The sequence below is a fragment of the Phodopus roborovskii genome, unplaced genomic scaffold (assembly GCF_943737965.1).
Source record: "Phodopus roborovskii unplaced genomic scaffold, PHOROB, whole genome shotgun sequence".
Lineage (NCBI taxonomy): Eukaryota > Metazoa > Chordata > Mammalia > Rodentia > Cricetidae > Phodopus > Phodopus roborovskii.
Window position 1 is genome coordinate 5,664,780 of NW_026126482.1, and position 22,021 is coordinate 5,686,800.

The 22,021-nt window shown below is 47.4% G+C and overlaps 1 protein-coding gene across 1 annotated transcript in view; it reads left to right on the top strand.

Annotated features, from left to right (window-relative positions):
- Positions 1-22,021, top strand: part of Spock1 (SPARC (osteonectin), cwcv and kazal like domains proteoglycan 1) — a 451,096-nt gene that overhangs the window by 327,855 nt on the left and 101,220 nt on the right. Inside the window, exon 5 of the mRNA XM_051194172.1 lies at positions 6,415-6,541. Coding sequence (XP_051050129.1) covers positions 6,415-6,541 — 127 coding nt within the window. The remainder of the gene's footprint in view (positions 1-6,414; positions 6,542-22,021) is intronic.

Consider the following 22,021-nt stretch of genomic DNA (forward strand, 5'->3'; position numbering starts at 1 on the left):
GCTTTAGAACCAATTAGTTTTGATTTTGCAAACAAATTCAATTTTATTCTTGAATGGGCAGTTTGACATTAACATGAGAATAGTCCTTTGATGACAGCAAACCAACGCTATTATTACTAGGGAGAGATTGTCCATTGATGGGATCTCACACCTCTAAGCTGACAGGCCCATCTTAGGCAACCACAGAACAAAGACAAGCCAGGAAATAAGGTCTGTCGATGGGGACGCATTACATTAGCCTTGGGTTTTTCTGCCTGTGGATGGGTCCTGACGGTGGCTACCCCCAGAGTTGCTGGGAAAAGAAGCAGGGAAGTGTGCATTTGTAATCCCAGGTTGGTATGTGGCAGCTACTCAAAGCCAGTGGATCAGCCTGGCTGTCATTTACTCTCTGCAGTGGCTTTATCTCTTTACCAGCTCTTCACCTACAGAGGGAAACAGCTCTACCCACAGGCACTCAAACATGGTAGAATGCTGGGTATGAGTGACAGCAAAGCAGCCCCTCCTTGGTGACTGAACGTTAAAAAAAGGCAACATTTCTACTTCTATCAGCTCCACATTCCCAGTCCTCCTTCCCTCTTGCCATGAAAATATTTTGACAGAAATTGCTGAATTTCAAACGGCAGGATTATGATGGTATATTTATGCTTACAGATATGTTTATTGTTGAAAAAAAATTGATGGTTCTGCCAGTCCCTGCTCTGGGCTCTGACCAGGGTGCCAGTCTGCTACAGGGAGTGAATGGCTGGGGTCACCGCTTGTTTGGGGACTCTGACCTGGGAGTGATTACAAGCCACGGTGAAGGCTGTGAAGGCAGCAGTGTGGCTGTCTGTGAAGGGACCCCGGGAGGGAGGCTTCCTGGAGAGCTGATGTCTGAGCTAGCCTCAGACGAGAAGGGGTGTGGTGGAGGAGACACGCAGGCAGGCAGGCATGAAGATACGTTAGGGAGTGGGGGTGGTGCGTGATGACACAGAGGCCATCATCCAGGGCTCTAGGCTGGAGTGTGGACAGAACAGAAACTCACGCACACATGCACACATGAATGCACACAGGTTGGTGACGGGGTCAAGCAAATAGTGAGGCTGTTAGGACAGACGACGGTTATTCACCACCAAACTCAGAGTCCGTCGTGTGGCCAGAGATAGGGAAAGTGGGGGTTTCATGCTTGAGAATCACACGATCAGCTACGTGGTAAGAGCCATTCTTGTACTCCAAAAACGTAAGTGCTGGGAAGTTTGGCAGACTTAGAGCAGAAAACTTGGGGGAAGCGGTTTAGCATCCCTGGTGATGGTTGCTCTGGCTCTGGCTGGCTGTCTATGGGACTTATAGGTGGGGTTTCTCTTGCAGTGTCTCTTGTCAACCTGCAGGAGGGGAGGCTGCTCCTCAGCCTTGTCAAGCAGAGAGAAGTCAGTTCAGTGGCCAAGGAGAGGCTGACCGGCCCCCCTCTCTCCCAACCAAATTGCTGTGTCACCCGTGTTGATGAATGTCTGTGACACTGGGCATAGCATTTCCATCAAAACTGCTTCATCGGATTTCACTCTTCATTGACTCAGAAATTGAAATATTCGAGTTAGAATTCTTCGACACTTGCCTTGACTGAGCTGGTTATTTTTTTTTGTGATTTGTACTGGATTGGAAGAATCAAATACATACACAGGCATCAAGGAAGTTAAGCCTGTTGGCTTATGTCTAGTGGCACATAGCTTTACAGAGGTGGTTTCTGGATAGGTACTATAGGTTGGATACCATTTCTATGGAGTTTTTACCTGGGCTGAGGTGAGGAACACCCAGGGTTGCCCTCACCTAACAGGTGTGCCAGAGTCTTGGAACCTGCAGTAAAATGACATGGTAAAGGCTTTATACTAAGTCTCCCCAACATCTGAGGCAAGGCCTAAGGTGCTTCTACCCAGACATGATCTGTGACCACCCACCGCTGGGCATGGGGAGCTCTGTGGTCTCATCTGCAGGTAGAGAGCTAAGGACGTGTCTGCAGAGAAGCTGTTCTGAGACAACTGAGCCCTGCCAATGAGTGTGCAGATCTCCAGCATGAGATTCAAGTCACACTGGATCATTGCCAAGGCTTCCGGGAAAATAGCTATGATGCATTGCCATATGCCTGTGTGACATTACAAATTGCTTTCCCTCTACATTTTCTAATTCTTCATTTATATGGAAAAGTTACTCATCTAATTAGTTTTCTTTAATATTTGTCTTTGACTTTTGAGATCATAATATAGTTACATCATTTCTCCTTTCTCTTTCCTCCCTCCAAACCCTCCCATACACCATCCTTGATCTCTTCCAAATTAATAGTCTCTCTTTTTATTGATTGCTGTTACCCACATCGCATACACATATACACATATTTATGTATCTGTACGTACATGCATATATATATATATTCTTAAATATAACCTGCTTAGCATGTGTAACAGGAAACTACAACCAGCCCAAGTAGAGTTGTGACGTCCATACGGATGAAAGCCCACACAAACCACTCACACACCCTAAGGCTCAGGTAGCATTGCAGAACAGGAGTGCAAATATTGTAAGAGCCAAAGGGCCAGGGAGTTTTCCCTGAGTCTGTGTCTTTCACCACTGTAAGAGCCTATACCCGTATGCCTCACCACCATGGCTGCCTAAACCGAACTAAACCAGGGCAGCAAAGAGTAAGCATGTGCCAGTGTGGACCTTGGAGAGGTCGAGAGGCATCAACCCTGCACTGAGGACCAAGGGCATGTAAGGAACTCAGAGAGGGAGAGAAATGGGGCTGGGGGCCCCACCAGGTGGGTGTTCATCACCAAGCAGCCAGTCCTGAACACACGCACACACACGTGCCACATTATCTAGATTAGCTTTAGGGCACTCCAACATTCTGAGAACCCGTAGTTTACTGCAGAGTGACAAGTGCATGGCAGGCATGGGCAAAACCTCCACCCGCCGGGTGCCATAACTGTGCTAGGCGCCAGCCTCCTCCCCTCCTTGCTTCTCGAAGAACTTAATTTAATAGTGAAGTTCAGGTTCAGAGACACAGAGCACCTGTCCTTAGCTGGTGACTGATGGCTGGCTTCATCTTTGCGGTGTTTGCTTCTCCCTCCCCTGCCTTTGGCTGAACTCCCGGAGATTTCTTCCTCCTAAAGCATCACCACACTTGGGCCTGCCCACTCCAGGAAAACCCTGTGGGCTTTATGGCCCCTCTGGAAGCCCAGAACAGGAATTGCTCCGGCCTTTTGGGCCTAACCCAAGAAAAGGGCTACCAAGTGTCAGCCCAGCTCCATATTCAGCGACAGACAGTGATGATAAATGTGAGGTGTTCTGCTGAAGAGACTCTGGGCTCCAAGATTAACCGTGCACTACCAGCCCATCCACATGGCACTCGCCAGTGCCAGTTGCTTAAACCGGCCTTGAGAAAGTCATGTCTGCTGAAGAAAAATAGAAGCCCTCAAGTCCATGTGAGTCATGAACTCAAATGATGAAAATGGTCCAACCCAGATAGAGAGGTAAGGCCAGTGTGGGTAGCTTTTGGGGAGCAGGCAGATCTCCAATAGCACGGACAAGGGTATCCTCAAAGAACTTTAAAGCTACTTTTCTAGGTAAGACTGAGATGGGCTGCTGTGGTTTGAATAAGAATGGCCTCCATAGGTTCATATATGTGATATTTGGTCCACAGTTGGTGGAACGGTTTGGAAAGGATTGGAGGTGTGGCCTCGTTGGGGTCAGGCTTTTAGGTTTTAAAAGACTAGCACTGTTCCCATTGTATTCTCTGCCTCCTGCTTCAGGATCAAGATGTGAGCTCTCAGCTCTAACCCTCCCGAAACTTATGTCTTAGTAAGAAATACTATTGCTGTGAAAACATACCATGACCAAGGTAACTTATAAAAGAACACACTGAATTTGAGGGCCCACACTTTCCAGATGTCAGTGTCCAATGACCATCGTAGTGGGTGGCAACAGGAAGTCAGGTAGGCAGGCACAATGTTGTTATAGTAGCTAAGAGCTTGGATCCTGATCTGCAAGTTGAAGGCAGAGAGAGAGTGGGATGTATGGGCTTTGGAAACCTCAAAGTCCACTCACCAATGAGGTACTTCTTCCTACATCTCCTAGCCCTTCCCAGACAGTTCCACAAACTGGGACCAAGTGTTCAAACATGGGAGGGAGTACATTCTCCAGGCCCAGGGCCTATGCTATGGGTATGAACTGACTCCTTTTGATGTCCTTCTCCACAAATTCTCCACACAGGCTCTCCTCACCCACTGCCTCCTTTAAATTACTAATGAAGGCCTGAGGTGCGGCATAAGAACCGAATTAGTGTTTCCTGTGTTCATCTCTCTCTCTGTCTCTCTCTCTCTGTCTCTCTCTCTGTCTCTCTCTCTCTCTCTTCCTCTCATTTGGAAGAGGGCAGCTCTCCTCAGTCACCACAGATGAGGGATGGGGCCGTCGTTCACTGGGCAGAGCAGATTCCGTTCTACCTTCCCAGGATCTTTGTGGCTAAAGGCCCTCTGGATCTAGGCCCTGAGGACTTATCACATTTCCATGGAATGGTCAAGTCTTTTTTTACAGTCTCATCTGTTGTGGAAACAATTTTAATAGCTGCCGTTTTATTGCTTCTTGTTTTGAAAGTTGCTAGTTATAGTGGTTGCTGTAAAAATAAATGCCTGAGTAAAGCAACTTGACAGGAGGAAGTGTGTGCTTTGGGCTCAGGGGTTAAGAGGTTCAGGTTCACAGTCTTGCTGGGCCTGTGGCAGGCAGGGCTCCATGATGGTGGAAGCAGGAAGTATGTGACAGGCACCTCAGCTCAGGCCAGACAGGAAAAGAAAACACATGAAGGGATTAGACTGTGTAGTTCCCAAGGTCATGCCTCTTCCGCAGAGATCTTCCCACATAGGTCTTGCCTGCAGCTTGTACTTCCATATTTCAATCCCTTGAGGGCTTAATCTGTTTGTTGTATCAGCCCTTCGGATCCAATAATTTCCTAAAAGCCTATCAACCAGGAAAAGAGCTCCAAGTATATTAGCCCTTGGGGCATTTCCCACAAACACCCCCCCCAGCATGTCATCCAGTTTGGGGCATTTCCCACAAACACCCCCCCCCCAGCATATCATCCAGTTTGGGGCATTTCCCACAAACACCCCCCCCAGCATGTCATCCAGTTTGGGGCATTTCCCACAAACACCCCCCCCCAGCATGTCATCCAGTTTGGGGCATTTCCCATAAAACCCTCTCTCCTGTACATCAGCCTGTTGGGGCATTTTAAATGCAAGCCATAACATATTGTGGTTTTTATAATAGCTACCAGAAATGGTTTGTTTTCTTCATTTATAGACGAGAAACTTTGAGTTCTAGCATTCAATGTCTTGTCAAGGTCACATTCTATTTAAGTCATAGAGCTGGCTGTGAATTGCGTTTTCCGACTGCAGAGTCCACATGCTAATCACCAAGCGGGACAGACCACCAGAGCAAAAGTCCTCAGTGGAATGTTAGCTATCTGATCGATGAAGAGTGCCAGGCTGATGGGCTGTGGAAAGGTGTTCGCTCTTTGTAATGAGTAAGGTAGTCTGTAGAGCATGGGACTCTTAATCCCAGGGTTGTGGGTTGATGCCCCATGTTGGGCGCCAGCTCTTGGCTCATGGGAGTCACACAGGGAAACTCCATGCAGATCAGCTTCAGCTAAGAAAGGCGGGCAGGAGCGGCAGGCGCCTCTCTCTCAGTGGACTATGACACAGACACACAACCATCATAGTAGCTACCACCTGTCATCACAGCAAAGGTGGACATGGAAACCAGAGCTGGAATGCAAGAGAGTTCTGGTTGACAGTGGGAAGTAACATCATCCTCCTAGCCTTAACCAAATAACAAGCTGGAAGCTATAGTGAAATCACTTTAACACCTACCCAGAGGTGGTACCTTTCAGCCGTGCGGGGGTCTTCCGGTGGTGTTTGGAGTATTTCTGCCTGAAGTGCTTACTCAGTGGGAGTGTTGGTCATATGGAAGCAGCCCATGGCTCCAGGAGAGTGTAAGGCTGTCCAAGACACATGTGATGTGTTGATCCCAACACTGGGTAGACTATGCCGCTCTGTCTGTCTGTCTGTCTGTCTGTCTGTCTGTCTGTCTGTCTGTCTGAAATGTCTGTGACATGCTTGTCCATGTGGGTATGCCATGTGCAGTGTTTTAGTAGCTACCATTTTGCTTGGTTAAGCTACTGGATGGAATATGTGCTTTTAAGAGAAAACCCCTGATACCCTTTGATGACTTGGAACACACGGGAGTTCTGGACAGCTTCCCTTGGTCCTCTGGTCAGCTTTAGGGCTGCTTCAGTGTGTGTATTTAGCTGTGTTCTTTGGGAGCCCAAGGGAACACCCATGGGGGCGGGGCAGAGTTTCCACTAAGACTAACGTATCCCCTCTTTTCCTTCCTTAGGCAGAAGAAGGGGAATGTGGCTCACAAACACTGGGTTGGACCTTCAAACCTGGTTAAGTGCAAGCCCTGCCCTGTGGCACAGTCAGCGATGGTCTGCGGATCTGATGGCCACACGTACACATCCAAGGTTGGTCTTTATTGTAGCCCTTATTATAAACACCACTATGGGGCCATCTGTCAAGTCTCTGCTCTGAGTAGCCTATTTGTTCTGGGAAGACAGACTCAGGGATAGATAACTTCTGGCCAAGGAGGCAAAGCGAGGAGCCCATTAAGACTTTAGCTGAGATGGGGATTATAGGAGTCCAATGTACATAGCATAACCTGGGTGTGTCGGAGTTGAATGGACAGAGACATTTAAGTTACCAGTCATCCCATCCTGGACCAAGTTGCTTAGCTACATGCCTCACCTGGGGTTATGGCAGATAGCTAGATCTCAGTGGTTCTTTGTTTTATGGAAATACAACCTTGTGCCATTCAGATCATGCTCTCTGGCTATGAGTAAGCTGTCTTCCTAATCTAACTTCAGATGGGAGGACAGCCATGAACCGCCAGTGAGATACTAGAACACCTCAGACAAAGGCTCTGTTGTTACCAATATCTGGTCAAAACCTCCCCTGTGGCCTCTGCATTTCATGCATAGAAGGATATTAAACTACAGCTGCTGCAGGGCAACAGTGACCTGTCTAATGCACTGGCCCTAAGTGCTGTCAGTTGCCCAAAGACTGTCTGGTCTCTGGGAGCTTGCTGGTCGACCTTCCTGTAGTCCAGGAGGTTGGCCTGTGTGTGGAGTCGATGCTGCTTTCAGATGCAGGTGGAAAACTTGGTTAGAAGGCAGAGTTTGTATTGGGAAGATCCTGCTACAGTGGCGCCTTGCTTTTTAGAGAACTGGCATCCACACATTTTATCAAAGTATCCAGTGGCCTTCCCCATCCCCAGCTCCCCTCTGTGGGCAGGCAGTACCCTTCAACTCCTGAATAAGTGGCTTGCTCACTTATTTTCCTGCAACAAAAGAAGATGGATGATGGCTCATCAGAAGGTGTTGTTAGTATACAATATGTTAATCTTACGTTGCTGTCATTAGATGCCCGAGACAATCACCTTCCAGAGAAGAAGTTTGTTCTGGCTGGTGGCCTCGGAGGTCTCATTCCATCGTCATTTGGCTCCATTGCTTTGGGCTCATTCAAGCATAGTGCAGCATTGAGGAGACATGGCATGTGACAGAAGAGTCCCATTCACCTTATGGTAGCCATGATGAAAAGAAAACATAGAATGGACCCAAAACCCCAATATGAGATACTTGCCTGCTATGGCATACTCTCATCTCTCATTCATCCAACGCCCCGCATCCAACGCCCCGCATCCTCAAAGGTCCCACTGTCTCCAGTACTGTCACAGATTGGGCCTCACACCTTCGGCACTTGGGCTGTTGGGTATTCCAGATCCAAACCACAGAATATGTTATACTAAGGTTCCGCGTCTGCCCAGGATAGGTGGAAACTTCTAGAATTGGTAGAGGAGGATATACTCAGGAATGGCATTCTACAGCAGGTATTTCCCAATATTTCAATCTCAGAGGTACCAGTTATAGGTCGGACTCCCCAGATCCTAAGATCAACACGTGAAGCTGCAGTCTCGAGATAGAATATGTTACAGGCCAAGACAACACCAACTCTGCAGCTCACTGCAGCCAACACTGTGGCTCACTACAGCCAACACTGTGGCTCACTGTAGCTAACACTCAGGATCACTGCAGCTAATACTGCAGCTCACTGCAGCCAACACTACAGCCCACTGCAGCCAACACTGTGGCTCATTGCAGCCAACACTGTGGCTCACTGCAGCCAACACTGTGGCTCACTGCAGCTAACACTCAGGATCACTGCAGCCAACACTGCGGCTCACTATAGAGTGTGGAAGTTGGCTTTGTCCCTGAACTTAGCTTCTGGATAGTAGGTGTCAGACTACTTTCTTAACTGTCTTTTCTACCATATTCTTCTGTCCAGAAACACTGAAATTCTACTGTTACTGGATTCTTTCTTCCTCGATGTTAAACATGGCATTGAATAGCAGAGTCTTTTGCAAAGGCCAGAAGAGATAATGCTCTATTTGCATGTAACGTGTAAGGAAGATAGACACAGAGAAAAGCAATCTGCTTGGATTATAGCAGGTGGCTTGTGCCACAGGAGTTTATGTGCTGGAAGATTCATCTCTAGTGTGGCAGTGTTGAAGTTGTTGATGCCCTTAAGAGGCCAGGCCTCAGGAAAGGTAATTAGGTTATTGGGTACACTGATCTTGAGAGGGATTAATGGTAGCATTGTGGATTAACTTCTCCCAAGAATGAGCTGTTTTATAAAGAGTCAGACCTGACCCTATCTTGGGCCCTGGGCTCCTGTGTTGTGAAGTTTTATTATCTTGCAGTTTCCACTCCGATTGCCATCACCATGACCATTATGGTGTATGTGGTAGCCAAGGGATCCAGTAAACTGAACCAACTTCTCTTCTTCATATGTTACCCAACCTTAGGCATTTTGTCAGAGCAACAGTTAGGTTGAAACGACCATTGTTTGGATAGGGGGCCAGGAAGGAACTATGTGAGCGCTGAGCTTGGTCCGCCCAACCGTGTGAAGGACTAAGGCAGCCATCTTAGAGAAAGCGGCAGACCTAGCAAGGCCTTACGGCTGAAAGGAATCAGACATTGAAAGGACCAGGATCTGGATAGTTCATTCCATGAAGAGGATGAAGGATAAAGATGAAAGAAAGCAAGGTACGTGTACATCAGTGTCCGTGTGAGCCAGGTAGTGAGCAACCCCAGGCCTGTAACCCACATACCTCTCCTTAATGTTCCGTGTGCGACTTCTAAAGGGGTAGGGTGGATGTTTTCCTCCACAGCAACTCTTAATACCCCGTCTCTCTTGCATCTAGATGTATCTAGTGAGTCATTGCTGATTACAGGGGGGGAAAATCAGCCACATTTAGTAACTTGAAGACCACAGGAAGGACTTTGGACTTTAACTTGTAAGGTTTGGGGGATCCAATGAGAGTCAGTTTTGCATTCACCTGCCTTCCTGCCTGGTAGGAATGTATGGGATAGGACCGGATGCAGGTGACCAATGGACCTGTTGGCAGTGTTCAAGACTGGCACAGTGGCTTTTGACATGTAAAGAAAACAATCTAAAGCGGCCCTAGGGAGTTAGCCTGGTCTTGGTGACTGGTCAATTTGAAACATACAGAGTCATCTCCACTGTGAGCCCAGCATAAGGGTCTTGCTGCTGCTCCCTGCACAGCTGGACGGAAGCTTATCCGATGGGGATGGGGTTGAGGCTGCTGGGTTTTAGCTCTGTCCAATGGGAGAGGCTGTGGTCATCTTCCATTCAGGTGGCCAGCTAGTCTACTTCTAGAAGGAAAAGCTATTTTAGAAATGGCAGCAGGTCTGGAGTGGTGCTCAAGTCTTGGAAGCTCAGAGAGGGGCCCGTAGCAGGGCTCAGCTGGGACTGTGTCCTGCACAGGAAAATGATATCCAATACGGCTTCCCATGCAGATATGTGATATCCACAACTTTTCCCCATACATGGTACATGATACCCAGGACAGAAGCCCATGACAGTCCATGATTCCAGGACCCCTCCTCACACAGATACATAATATCCAGGACACCTGGACCAATTTGGCCCTGCGCTTGGAGGGAGTTTCCCTGGCAGGATTTTTCCTGGGGACTTCATTGGCCACACTGGCAGAAGTTCTGATGTCCACAACTGCTCCTTTCCCAGCCAGGACCCGCTAGGCCTCTGAGAAGAGGGGTCTCTTGGTGGCACAGGCTTCTGAAGAGTTAGCGATGTCCTTGGCACCTGTCTGCTGATAACAGGGAAACAAGCAGGGAAGTACCCATCTGCCCTCCTCCCTCCCCCACACCTCCTTCCTTAAAAGCTGCTAAACAATTAGCAAATGGCTCATTTATGTCTAGACGCCGAGTTAAGAAGTGCTGTGGAAGAAAACGTGTTCTCGTGGTTCTGAAAGTGCACGAGGGAGAGAGAGAAGGGGGCGGGGGAGGAAGCCCGTGCTTTGCACGGCTGGCATTTCTTCCAGCAAGATGTAGCCACAGATGATACTATCTTTGCCGGGGCATCTTAATAGTTTCTAACAATCGCTACTAAGTAAAGGTCGTATTTGAAGTTCCTGGCAAGCGTAGTCCCTACTGGCCAGACTTTCCAAGAACAGGAAATTCAGAGGACTGGAGCTGGTTTGGGGTGAGGCTTGTGAGAGCCCTCCAGCTGGCTGAGGCACTGTTTTCTGCTTCTGGGACATGTGACCTGTGGGTATTCCTGCCATGAAAGGCTTGTTGAGCTGCTTTGCGTGTCTTCAGTTGAGACTGGCAGGAAGGGTAGGCCCTGTTCCCTGCAGACCTGTGGCCTGTGAGTGGTCTTCACTTGCAAATGGCCCCTGGGAGAGCCTTGCAGTTGATGAAGAAGAAAATGAAACAGCTGGGAAGAGCAGGTAGGGTGCCAGCCTTTGCGCAGGCTGTGGTTCAGGAGCCGGTGCACTCCGCCAATCCTGAAGACACAGGAGAAGGGCAGTCGCCTCCAGAGGCTCGCCTAGACAGCGCTGAGAGGACAAGCAACCATAGTCTACTCTGTCCATGCCCTTTGGCAGCTGGAGAAAGGCAGCAGAGCTACCCCAGTGGAGAGGAGCAGCTTGATACCTGGTTCTGGAATCCAATGCGTGGCTTTGATTTTCTGTTGTGTAGAAAAGGCCAACAGAAGAAGCTTTGCGACTCTGGAGAGTCACTTGCTGGCTTCTGCCTAACTCATAGTGATTATGCTTGATACATTAGAAAGTGAGATTTCAGGGGAAATCCCATATGGATGGCAGAAGCCCCAATTTGCCTTCCCCCCCTCAGGCCATGCTCATTTACAACTTCCTGTCTTAGTCTGGGGGAGTCAGATGTCATTTGGTAATGAGAGCTCATTTCTGTGGTTTCCTTCAGCAATTTTAAATAGGCCTTTTGCTCTAAATTTATTGTCCCACCCCCACAAAGGCCTTCCACAAGGAGAAAGTATAAACAATACTTAGACTATTGACTACATATCAGAAGTATATGGTTCTAGTCACTGTGACAGAATTCTGGAGGAAACACAGGTGTAAGGAGTAAGTTTTTTCCTCCCATTGCCGGTCTTGTCCTGCTGCCACGCCAGCCCCAATTAACACACCGAGACTGTGCATTTGATATAATGCTGTTGGCCAGTTACTTGTTTCTTATCAGCTAGCTCTGTCTTAAGTATTAACCAATTGCTATTAATCTAGTATTTCCACGTGGTCTCATCTTACCGGGGAATGGGGCTGGCGTCTGTTCTCCCCAGACTCTCCATCTTGACTCCTCCTTCCTCTTTCCTCCTTGTCTCCTAGTCCCGCCTATCTTCCTTTCCCATTGGCCAACAGTGCTTCATTCATTAACCAGTATGAGAAACATATATACAGAATGACATCTCCCATCATCTCCTCTTTTCTGTCTAAAAATAAAAGGAAGGGTTTCAACCTTAACATAGCAAAATATATCACACAACAGTTATCATATAAGAATCATAATAAACAATATTTAGTCCATTAACATTTAGCAAGATTTAAAGAAAATATTCCATCATTTATTCTGTCTTTGTGAGTCTAAAGTCCTATATGTAACTTATCTTTAATCCTAACTAAGGAAAACTATAAGCATAACTATTTGTCTTCAACTCCTTCAAAGACCACAGAAGGATAATATATAAGCTCTAGAAATGACAGAGACATCTTGCCTTGTCAGTCACCTGAAGTTCTTTTGTAATCTTCCATCTTTAGCCCATAGGCCATAGTGTGTTTGGCAGACTCCTCAGCAAAGCAGGAAACTTTAAACTGTCTTCTTGTATTGGCAGTTTGTCAGTCACTTTTCTCTGTGTCCTGCAGACTGAGGTTTTTTCCTCCCGCTGCGGGTCTTGTCCCGCCACCATGCCAGCCCCAATTAATACACAGAGACTCTGTATTTGATATAATGCTGTTGACCAGTTACTTGTTTCTTATTGGCTAGCTCTGTCTTAAGTATTAACCCATTTCTATTAAGCTAGTATTTCCATGTGGTGTTCTTACTGGGCAGTGGGGCAGGCATCTGGTCTCCCCAGTCTCTCCATGCTGATTCCTCCTTCCTTATTCCTTCCTCTTTCCTCCTTGTCTCCTAGTCCTGCCTATCTGCTTTCCTATTGGCCAACAGTTCTTTATTCATTAACCAGTATGAAAAACATATTTACAGAATGACATCTCCCATCACAGAGGCTTGAGTGCATCAACACTGGCTTCCTGTCCACACAAAGGCCTCCAGACTGGGGCCTCCCAGGACTCGTTTGGCTTGCTATTGTCATCCACAATAATTGGAATAGTGACGCTTTGCCGATGGGTATAGCATGGCTTCTGTATCTGTTTAATAAAGTCAATACAGGCAAGGAAAGTGGGGGCCTTCTGGGAGTCACCAGCCTCAGGAGTGCATGGCCCATTAGCCAGAATTACCTCATATGCAGCTTTAATACTAGGCATCCATACGCCCATCTAAACTTTGACAGCTGGCTGAGGACAGGTGAGCACGTTATTTCACAGCCACTACCATGGTGATATTTCAGCAGTACTAAGGGGGCAGGTGTTGTCCTTTAAAAACCACCATACAACAGAAATCACACAGGAGGTTTATTGGAGGAGAAGAGAGAAAGGACAGAGTCAGGGGCAGAGACTGGTCCCTAGGGACAAGGCTGTAGAAGAGAAAAAGAGAGGGGGAGAGAAAACAGGGAGGGAGGGAGGATGAGGGGACAGAGACTCGAGAGATGGAGACAAGACAGACTCCTGATCAAGTCTCATTTAATGAATATAACCACAGGGTTTAAGTAGTGGAGAAATGAGGGAATGGGCCAGAGGGAGGATGTGAGGGAGGCAGAATGTCCTTCCAAGCAGAATGCAGCTGTTCTGTATGAGATAACTTGCTATATGATAAGCCTGCAGCTGGGACTCTTTCAGGGTCAGGCTGTATCATGTTTAACAAGAGAACAGACATAGGAGAATGGAAAATTACCAGTATGTTAGTATCTAAGAGAGTAGTAGGAAAGATGGCTGTTAAGATGCTAACTTTGCTCTGCGGTTCCCCAGAGGCAGGGCCCCTTTAAAAGGTAACATGGTGAATGTGCACAGGTGGTGCTCTTAGTGGCTGCAGCTGAGGACGTAGAATCCCATCAGAACCCAGAGGGCAGGCCGGTAAGGATGCCTGAGTACTAAGGCCAGGTACTGCTTGCTGAGGCCATGTTGAATATTGTGCATGGAGCTTGTGGGCCAAACAGTGATTTATTCATTGCAATGGTTTCAAGCCACAGTGAGTTGGTTAGTCTGTGTCACATTGACACAAGCTCGGGTTGTCTGGAAAGAGGGGACCTTAAAACCGAGAAGATACCCAGTTACTTTGCACCGTGGGCACACTTTTAGAGCATTTTCTTGACTAATGATTGATGTGTGCGGCCACAGAGTAGTGTAAGTGGTGCCACCTCTGAGTAGGTGATCCTGAGGCATCTAAGGAAAATAAAAAGGCAAGATGAAAATGTCACAGGAAGCAGAGCTCCTCTGTGGTCCCTGCTTCGGCTCTTGCCCTGAGTGCCTGCCCTGGCTTCCCTGGATGTTGGACTATAAGCCATAAGATGAAAGAAATAAGCCCCTGCCCTCCTCAAGTCACGCTGGTCACCATCTGTACCACAGCAATAGGAAGCAAGCTACGACGCACACCCATGAGCAAACACCATTGTTGATCCCAAAGTAAAAGTTGGGGGAGGGAGAGACAGATAAGAGATCAGCGTGGTCGGGCAACGTCAGAGTTGATATTTGAACCCCAGTCTGAATGCAGTCTTGGCTTTTACTTTGCAAATAAAAACCAAGGAAAAGGAACCCAGTTCTATCACCATAACACTTTAAATGACATATATATATATACATACATACATACATACATACATACATACATATATATATATATATATATATATCTCAAACTTAGTTTAAACTGCAAAAAGGAAGTTTCTGGTATAGAGGGCTCGAGCGTACACAGGGACAGCCAGGCCAGGCCTTGGCAGGAGATGGGGAAAACTCACTGGGTAGCATGGATGTTTTTCTTGTCCTTTAGCTTCCTGGCCCTGCCTGCCTTCATTCTACAAATAGTCACTTTCTCTTTGCAAAGAATATGAGTTTTGAAACCCTCAAATTACCTTGTTTTCACATTAGAAACGTCAAAGAAATTTACCGTAGCCTGTGCAGGGATCTCAGGGAAGGTCTCTAATTGACTCATCTTGAATCACAGGTCTTCTCTTAATCAAGTCCTTGTCCTGGCTAATGAGGCAGTGTGAGTGGCCTGCTCTGGCCTCATGAGCACCACTTCTCTATGATCAAGAGAATGGCTTTTTCTTTTCTTTTTTTTAAGCAGAAGAAAGGCGGGAGAGCACATTTAGACTAAGAAGCACGCTTTCTGGGATCAGATGGTGTGGCTTTTTTGAGGTCATTAGCTAAGAAGCATTAGTTGGAGAGCCAGTATCGGAACATTTAAGGTCGTGTGTGTGTGTGTGTGTGTGTGTGTGTGTGTGTGTGTGTACACGTGTACATGTCACGTGTATGCGTCCGTCCATGCTACATGCTTGATGCCAGCTGAGGACGTCTGATATCCTCTTTATTACCCTCTGCCTAGATTTTTGGATACTGTATCTCTCACTTAGCCTGAAGCTTGCTGGTTCAGCGAGACTGGCTGGCTGGTGAGCTCCTGGGATCTGTCCATCTCCACCTTTTAATGCTGGATAAAGGCACAGGAGCCAGTGCTTGGCTTTTACGTGAGTGTTGGGAGTTCAAAGTCAAGTCGTCTTCTTGCATGGCAAGCGTCTTAGCCACTTTGCCATTTCCCCAGCCCCTGCAGGAACAATGCATGTAGAAATACAAGCGATAAAAACAGAGCTTTATACTGAGAATGCTGTCTAATTAAAGGGGGAGTCCCTAAAATACAGTGAGCCCTGGTTGACAACAGAGTTCTTGAAGCCGTTTGGCCTAACCCTTAAAACTTTCTGCAGACCATCATGGGGCCTGTTTGTCTTCAGCTCTCTTCACACCTTTTTCTTTTGAGACATGGCCAAGATGGCACTGTCTTTTTGGCTCCTGAGCAGGAACTTTTGGGTACAATGGTTTTCATGGCATTTTCAGGAAGCACAGATGTTCAGACGACATCTGTAACAGAAAGGCACCCTTGGGTCTCTCTGACCTCTTCATCGTGCAGACTCTTCTTAGAAGGTAGCGCAGAAGGAAGTGATTCAAGTAAGCATTCCACCACGTATTTTCTAGGTTCTTTATGCAAACTTGTGTTCAAACTGAGATCTAAAAAGTAGATTTTTATTTCTTCTAATGTGCCCTGAGTAAAACATCACGTAATTAGTCAATCCCTTTATTAAAAACACGTTAGGGAGAGGGGGTCTTCTTGCCACCCGTTCTGCTGAACATACAATTCGATGAAGCACTTACGTGACCATGGTAAAGCTTGGCGCCCCTCAGAGGACGTCAGATGACGGATGAGGTAAAGCTGCAAAACACAGGAGACCTCTCCACCTTCCCACTGTTTAAAAGATGGAGAGGTCCCTGGCTGGAATGAGTATGCACAGTGCCATAAATCTAATTAAGTCATTACAAACAACTTTAATTAAATGATCATGTTGCTGTTTTTCTTTAAAGGGAGCAAACAAAACATTCCCTTTGGACATATTGCTCACGCGAGTAAAGCCATGTGTCTTTCTCAGTGTTTTCCAAAAGAACAGTTCAGCCTCAGACTACCCAGGGAATTCCGTGTTCTTCCTAGCCTGGTACTAAGACCTGCCTGTCGCGTGAGGGAAATAAGGAACTCCTCATTCTTTATTAGAATTTGGTTAAAACTTACCCAAACCGTTCCATACTTGAATGTAGTAGCTGTAAGGATGTTCTTACTTCTACCAAACCAAATTTTTCCCTCTTCTGAGATCAGTGGAAAATTGAGGGATTTTTTTTGTCTTGTCTCCTTCAGTTCAGATGTTAGCTTGGAAAAGCAAAGGTGCCTTCCAGGAATGGGCGGCTCTCCTGGACTGCTAGGTCCAGGTCAGTGACATACTCAGAAGGCCCACTCCGGCCACTAGGGAAGTTATGAAGCCCAGAGAGCAGCATTCTCCCACGTTCCCCAAAGCCACTACGGACTGCTTTGGCACTGACGTCTGTAGGTGGAGCATTTGTCAGAACCACCCGTCTCCAAAATAAACACACAGAGACTAACGTTAATTACAAACGCTCAACCAATAGCTTAGGTTTGTTACCAGCTAGCTCTTACAACTTAAAATACCCGTTTCTATTCATCTATGTGCTGCCCCAGGGTTCATGGCCTTTACCTCTCCAGCATGTCCTGCTTCTTGTATGTCTGTCTGGCGATTCCTCTGACTCCCCTGCTTCTTCCCAGTGTCCTTAGTTTGGCTCTCTCACCTAACCTTATCCTGTCCAGCTATTGGCCAGTCAACTTGTTATTAAACCAATCACAGTGGCACATATTCACACAATGTAAAGGAATATTCCACAGAATATTGGCTATTGGCTTTTTCTCTAATGTCACCCTAATCCCAACCTCTCTCCAGCAGGGTGAATGGCAGGTGATGGCATGTGTCAGTCAAGGTGGGGTGTGCCAAAGGTGTCCCTGTGCGGGGTTAGGGTGGGGTCTCTCCTGCTGTTTAACCTTTTCCTGCCGAAAGCTCTCCAGGTCAGCCATTTGGGCCCCCCTTTGGAAAGGACCAGTGCACACCCCAAAACCATGCTATGGCATAGTACAGGCAAAGGTAGAAAGCTCACCTCCTTAGCAAATCCTCCATCCCCTCATGCCAGATAAGACTGTCTCTTTCTGCTGAACACCAATACCACCATGTGTTTCCTTCTTGGACTTTGTTGATTGCTTTGCAGGAGCTATCTATGTGTATGCACTTATCCAGTCTGGAGGTACCGAGACCCCCTGATAGAAAGTCCTAGCTGCAATTCAAAAATCATTTTAAATGATTAATCCTGGAAAATTTAAGACAAATCCTGGTTCAGGAGAGAAGGGCACTAAAAGCCAGATGGGATCCTGAGCCCTGCCTTGCAGTTTGAGGAGGTAGACTGCTAAACTAGCCAAGAAACACTGGGAAGACAGCAGTATACAGACTGAAGAGAATTCCTCAAGTCCTAAAAAGCTCCATCAACAATTCTAGTATCCTCTGGGTACTCACCTTGAGTTCCAGATGGTTTAGAGTTTAGATTTTGTGTTTTGTTGTTTGTTTTGTTTTGTTTGTTTGTTTGTTTTATCTCCTGGTAGTGAACCAGGACTACAGGAACATGTGTGAGTCTTGGCTTCCACTCTGGATAGGGAATAAGGGTGAACCTCTAACACTGTAATGAAGAGCCCACATGCACTCAGAGATGGCAAGCATGGCACAGAAAACGTCTGAAGACACGCATGGGATGAGGGATGAAGTACAGAGAAAGGTTAATGGCTGGCAAACTGTCCCGTGGCTAACACGCCCCAGGAATTCCAGCTTGGGAGGGCAGTTTGTGTTGATATTCTCAGCGTGGTATAGGAGATAGATTCAGAAGGTCCTGAGGGAAGCCATGGAGGAGCTTGCACGAAGAGCTTGCACGAATCCCCTCTGCAGTACTGAATCCACACCTGCAGGCTTCACACGGCTCCCTGCAAACCCTGATAGGCAGGCGGATTCCTTAGGAAAGATGGCATAAACTGTAAGAGCGGAATCAGACCACCAAGAAATTGAATGACAGACTTTTCAGATCCAGACTATAATAAAGTTCAAATGCCCAACATGTTTAAATACAAAAGGCAATTTAAGGCTTAGACAGTGAATTCCACATTTATCAAAGGCCGCAGGACTAATTTGAAATGTCTAGTATTGAGAGATGAAGCCGTGAAAGCATGTCTCCACAAAGAAAGCACCCATCTACATATTACAGCAGGCTCCCTTATCCTAAATTGTCATAGCTTACTAGCCCCTCCGGAAAGACGACGGTCGGTCAGTTCGGGAAGGCTATTCCTCATAACCGGAGTCCTCCCACTGGTCTGGAGGGAATGTTTCCCAAAGGCTGCTGTGTTGAAGGCCTGACCCTCAGCTGGTACTGATAAGAGGTGGGACCTGAGGGAAGCCAGTTAAGTTATGGGGGCCACGCTTTCGAAAGCTCCTAGATCTGTCTTCTGTCCTCTGGCTTTCTGGTCACTCTGAGTTGAGAAACTGTGCTCAAACACTTGCCACGATCTGTGATGTCCTGCATCTGTGTGGCCCTCTGGAGTCACAATCTCATTTGTTAAGTGCTGGGTTCCTGCTGGTTACTGGCTCTAGCCCCAGGTTGCTCTCTATATCTAGAGAAGGTAAACATGGAAATAAATTGTGATTTGGGCGTAAAACAGTAGACGGACAGATAGGGGAAGCTGGTGCATCAGTCATGGGTCAGGCCTTGTCCAGGGGTCCACCTCTCTGTGTTCCAGTCTCCTTCTCTGCAAGTGAGGTTGAAGGGTCTTTGTGAGAAGCTGAATCAATCAGACAAGTTTTCAGAACCATATACACCCTGTAGATTTGCCTATAGTATTTTAATAGTCTCCCCAGTCTCCACTTTGGCCTAGAGGCTCAGGTTTCCTTCTGTTCCCACATACATCAAGTGGTGCCATACTGAGTGGGCAGCAGGGATCTCTTATTTAAGTCCTTGGCTGTGGCAAGAATACTTTCCTCTGTTGGTGACTTCATCTCCCTACTCCCAACCCAGCGTGATAAATGCTCAGGCTCCTCCCTGTAACAATTCTCAGGTTCACCCGCTGCAGCAAGCAAGGTCAGGCACGGGAATTCTTGTGTGAAGTCACACGGTGGGCCTGCCTTTAGAACTGCCTTGCCAAGTTCTGTGGAGTGATGGCAGGAAGTGGATAAAACCCCACCCATCTGGGCAGGTGTGAATGTCTGCCTGCCTGCAAGCTCAGTGTGAATCACTCCACTGAGTCTGCTATTTACTCAGGTCCAGGCTGAGTCCCCTTTGATGTGATCATCACATGTGGGCTTTGCTGGGGTCTTTGAGCCAAAGTTCCCAGACGCCTGTGGCAGCAGCCTGTTTTGTTGCTGTGACAGCCATTCCTGTGCTGGATTCATGTCTGCCTGGTGTGCAGGGGGAACCACTCAATGGAAGGTCTGTCGTGGGAGGCTTCCTCAGAAGCTGAACAAGGACAATTCTCTAGCCCCAGGATCATAGACCAGGGTCTACTCTAGAGACTCCTCGGGGTCCAACTTCATCACCTGGATATGATTCCACCTTAGGGCCTCTTTGTTGACCAAGTAGACGTTGTCCATGAATACCAGGAACCAAGATCTACTATGTCTACCTGTTACGAGTAGTTTCCCACCAGCCTGGTCCCAGAGCTGTGTCAGTCCCAAATAACACACAGACACGCCATATTCATTATAAAACTGTTGGCCCGTTACTAGTGTTTCTTATTGGCTAGTTCTGTCTTAAATATTAACACATTTCCACCAATCTAAGTGTTTCCAAGTGCTCTTGGCTTACTGGGAATGCCGGCCCTGCATCTCCTTTGCCTGCTACGTGTCTGCAGAGAAGAGAGATTTCCTGTTTATCTGTGCTTATATTCTGATTCAGCCCAGCTATGTCACTTCCTGCCTGTCTGTACAGACCTCCAGACCTCTATGGTTAGCTAGTGGCAGTTTCTGCCATGCTTCGTCACTTCCTACCTGGCCAATCAGTGTTTTATTCACCAACAAATCAGACAAACACACACAGAATTACATTCCCCATCATCTACCTTGTGTTACTTCCTTGCTTTGCTGCTACGCAGTCATAGCACCAGCCCTATAGGAAGGGCACTGTCCCTTCTTCAGATAGTGCATAGGAAGAGGCTCAGGGACATCCCATAGTCCCTTAGTCCAAGACAGAAGAGCCAGTTGCCAGTACAGCTCTGCCCTGACTCCCAAAGTCTGTACAGGAACAATATTAGTTCAGAGTGCCCTCTGAGCTAGTTAGTGACAGGAAGAAAGTGTGTGTGTGTGTGTGTGTGTGTGTGTGTGTGTGTGTGTGTACATAGGTAAATACACACATACCTTACAAGAGCTATTGCTACAGACTGAAGTCCTGTTAGCCTTGCCTTGGCAAAGAGGTACAAATAATAACATGGGCCGGATTAGCAGTACTTAGACTCAGTTATACTGACCTAATTTGTTTTCCAAGGTCACCCATGGGCTGTGTTTCTGAGTGGTAAGGGCCTCTGCCAAAGCTTTCCCAACATCTGATTGGGCCTGACCAGTCCTGAGCAGGTAGTGGAGATATGGGCAGGGGAAATGGAGGAAGCCCTCTCGGAAGACAGTAACTCCTCCAGTTTCCCGAGCCCCTGTGTGGTGCTACTCCCATGTACCTGACTCAGAAGCGGTTGTCATGGAAATGTGTTCTTGTTTTTATTTTGGTCTTGGGCCATGATCATTGTCTTATTATAGCTGCCTGGAAAGAGAAGAATGTGTACATTGGAAATGATGACACTGTATTACTTAGCAGCCTCGGGGGAACTGTAGACAGACAGTTTGAAGACCAGTGGGCTGCAGGAGCCCTCAGGGGGGTCCCCAGGTACTCCACCCCATCACCCTATCTGAAGCAGACATCTTCTGTCACATGCCCTCAATGTTTCCAGTCTCCCGGACTCTAGTTCCCTGAGCCAGTCCACCCCCTGGCTAGGAAGTCTGCCCCTTGCTCCTGCCTGCCCACCGCCCACAGGGATTCTTCTGCTCCACTGATATGGGAGAGTTCAGCTGTGGGAGGGAATAAAGGTTCCCGAGGTTGCTTGGTTTTCACAGCTCATAGCCTCCCTTGATTGCACGTCTTGTAGATCCTCATTTTTATTGCTGTAGTTGTCATTTCTCTCGGCTTGCCATTTCAGTCACTCAAAACAGTGTTGCTGTATTGCTTCGGAATTTCATGAGGTTTGCATCAACCCAAGGGTAGCAACAGTGCATGGCAGGAATGGAGAGGGGCGTGTGACTGCAGCAAGCTCCCTGCCATCAGGGTCTGTCTCTCAAGGGAGCAGTGCCAAGAGCAGGGGGTTGGCCGTGGGTCCCAGGTCACCCCGCACCTGGGGCTGCCCATCAGCAAATTCCATCCTCACAGCCATTTGCACGATTCTATGTGCATATTTTCAGGTAAAGTCACTGGCGGCATTCATATAGACGGTTCTCCTTGCCTAAGCTCTGGGATTGAGATTTAATAGAACCAGAGTAGTTTTGGCCTTCTGTAACCTCCAGTTTGGTAAAGGGTTCCCTTTCCTGGTTTAATCACAGTGAATCAGAGTATCCTAATGCTTCCTTGGTGTGGCACTGAACGGCCTATTAGAGTCATTTGCTTAGGGATTCACTGGTATCTGCTGTCCAATATGGCTAAAAAGAGCTCTCAATTTTCCTCGCCCCAGTCAGTACATTCACAAGCTTGCTGGTGACCCTATGCCTGGAGTTCCTCTTGCTCTGTGACTCAGGTCAACCACCTTGGAGTCATCTCA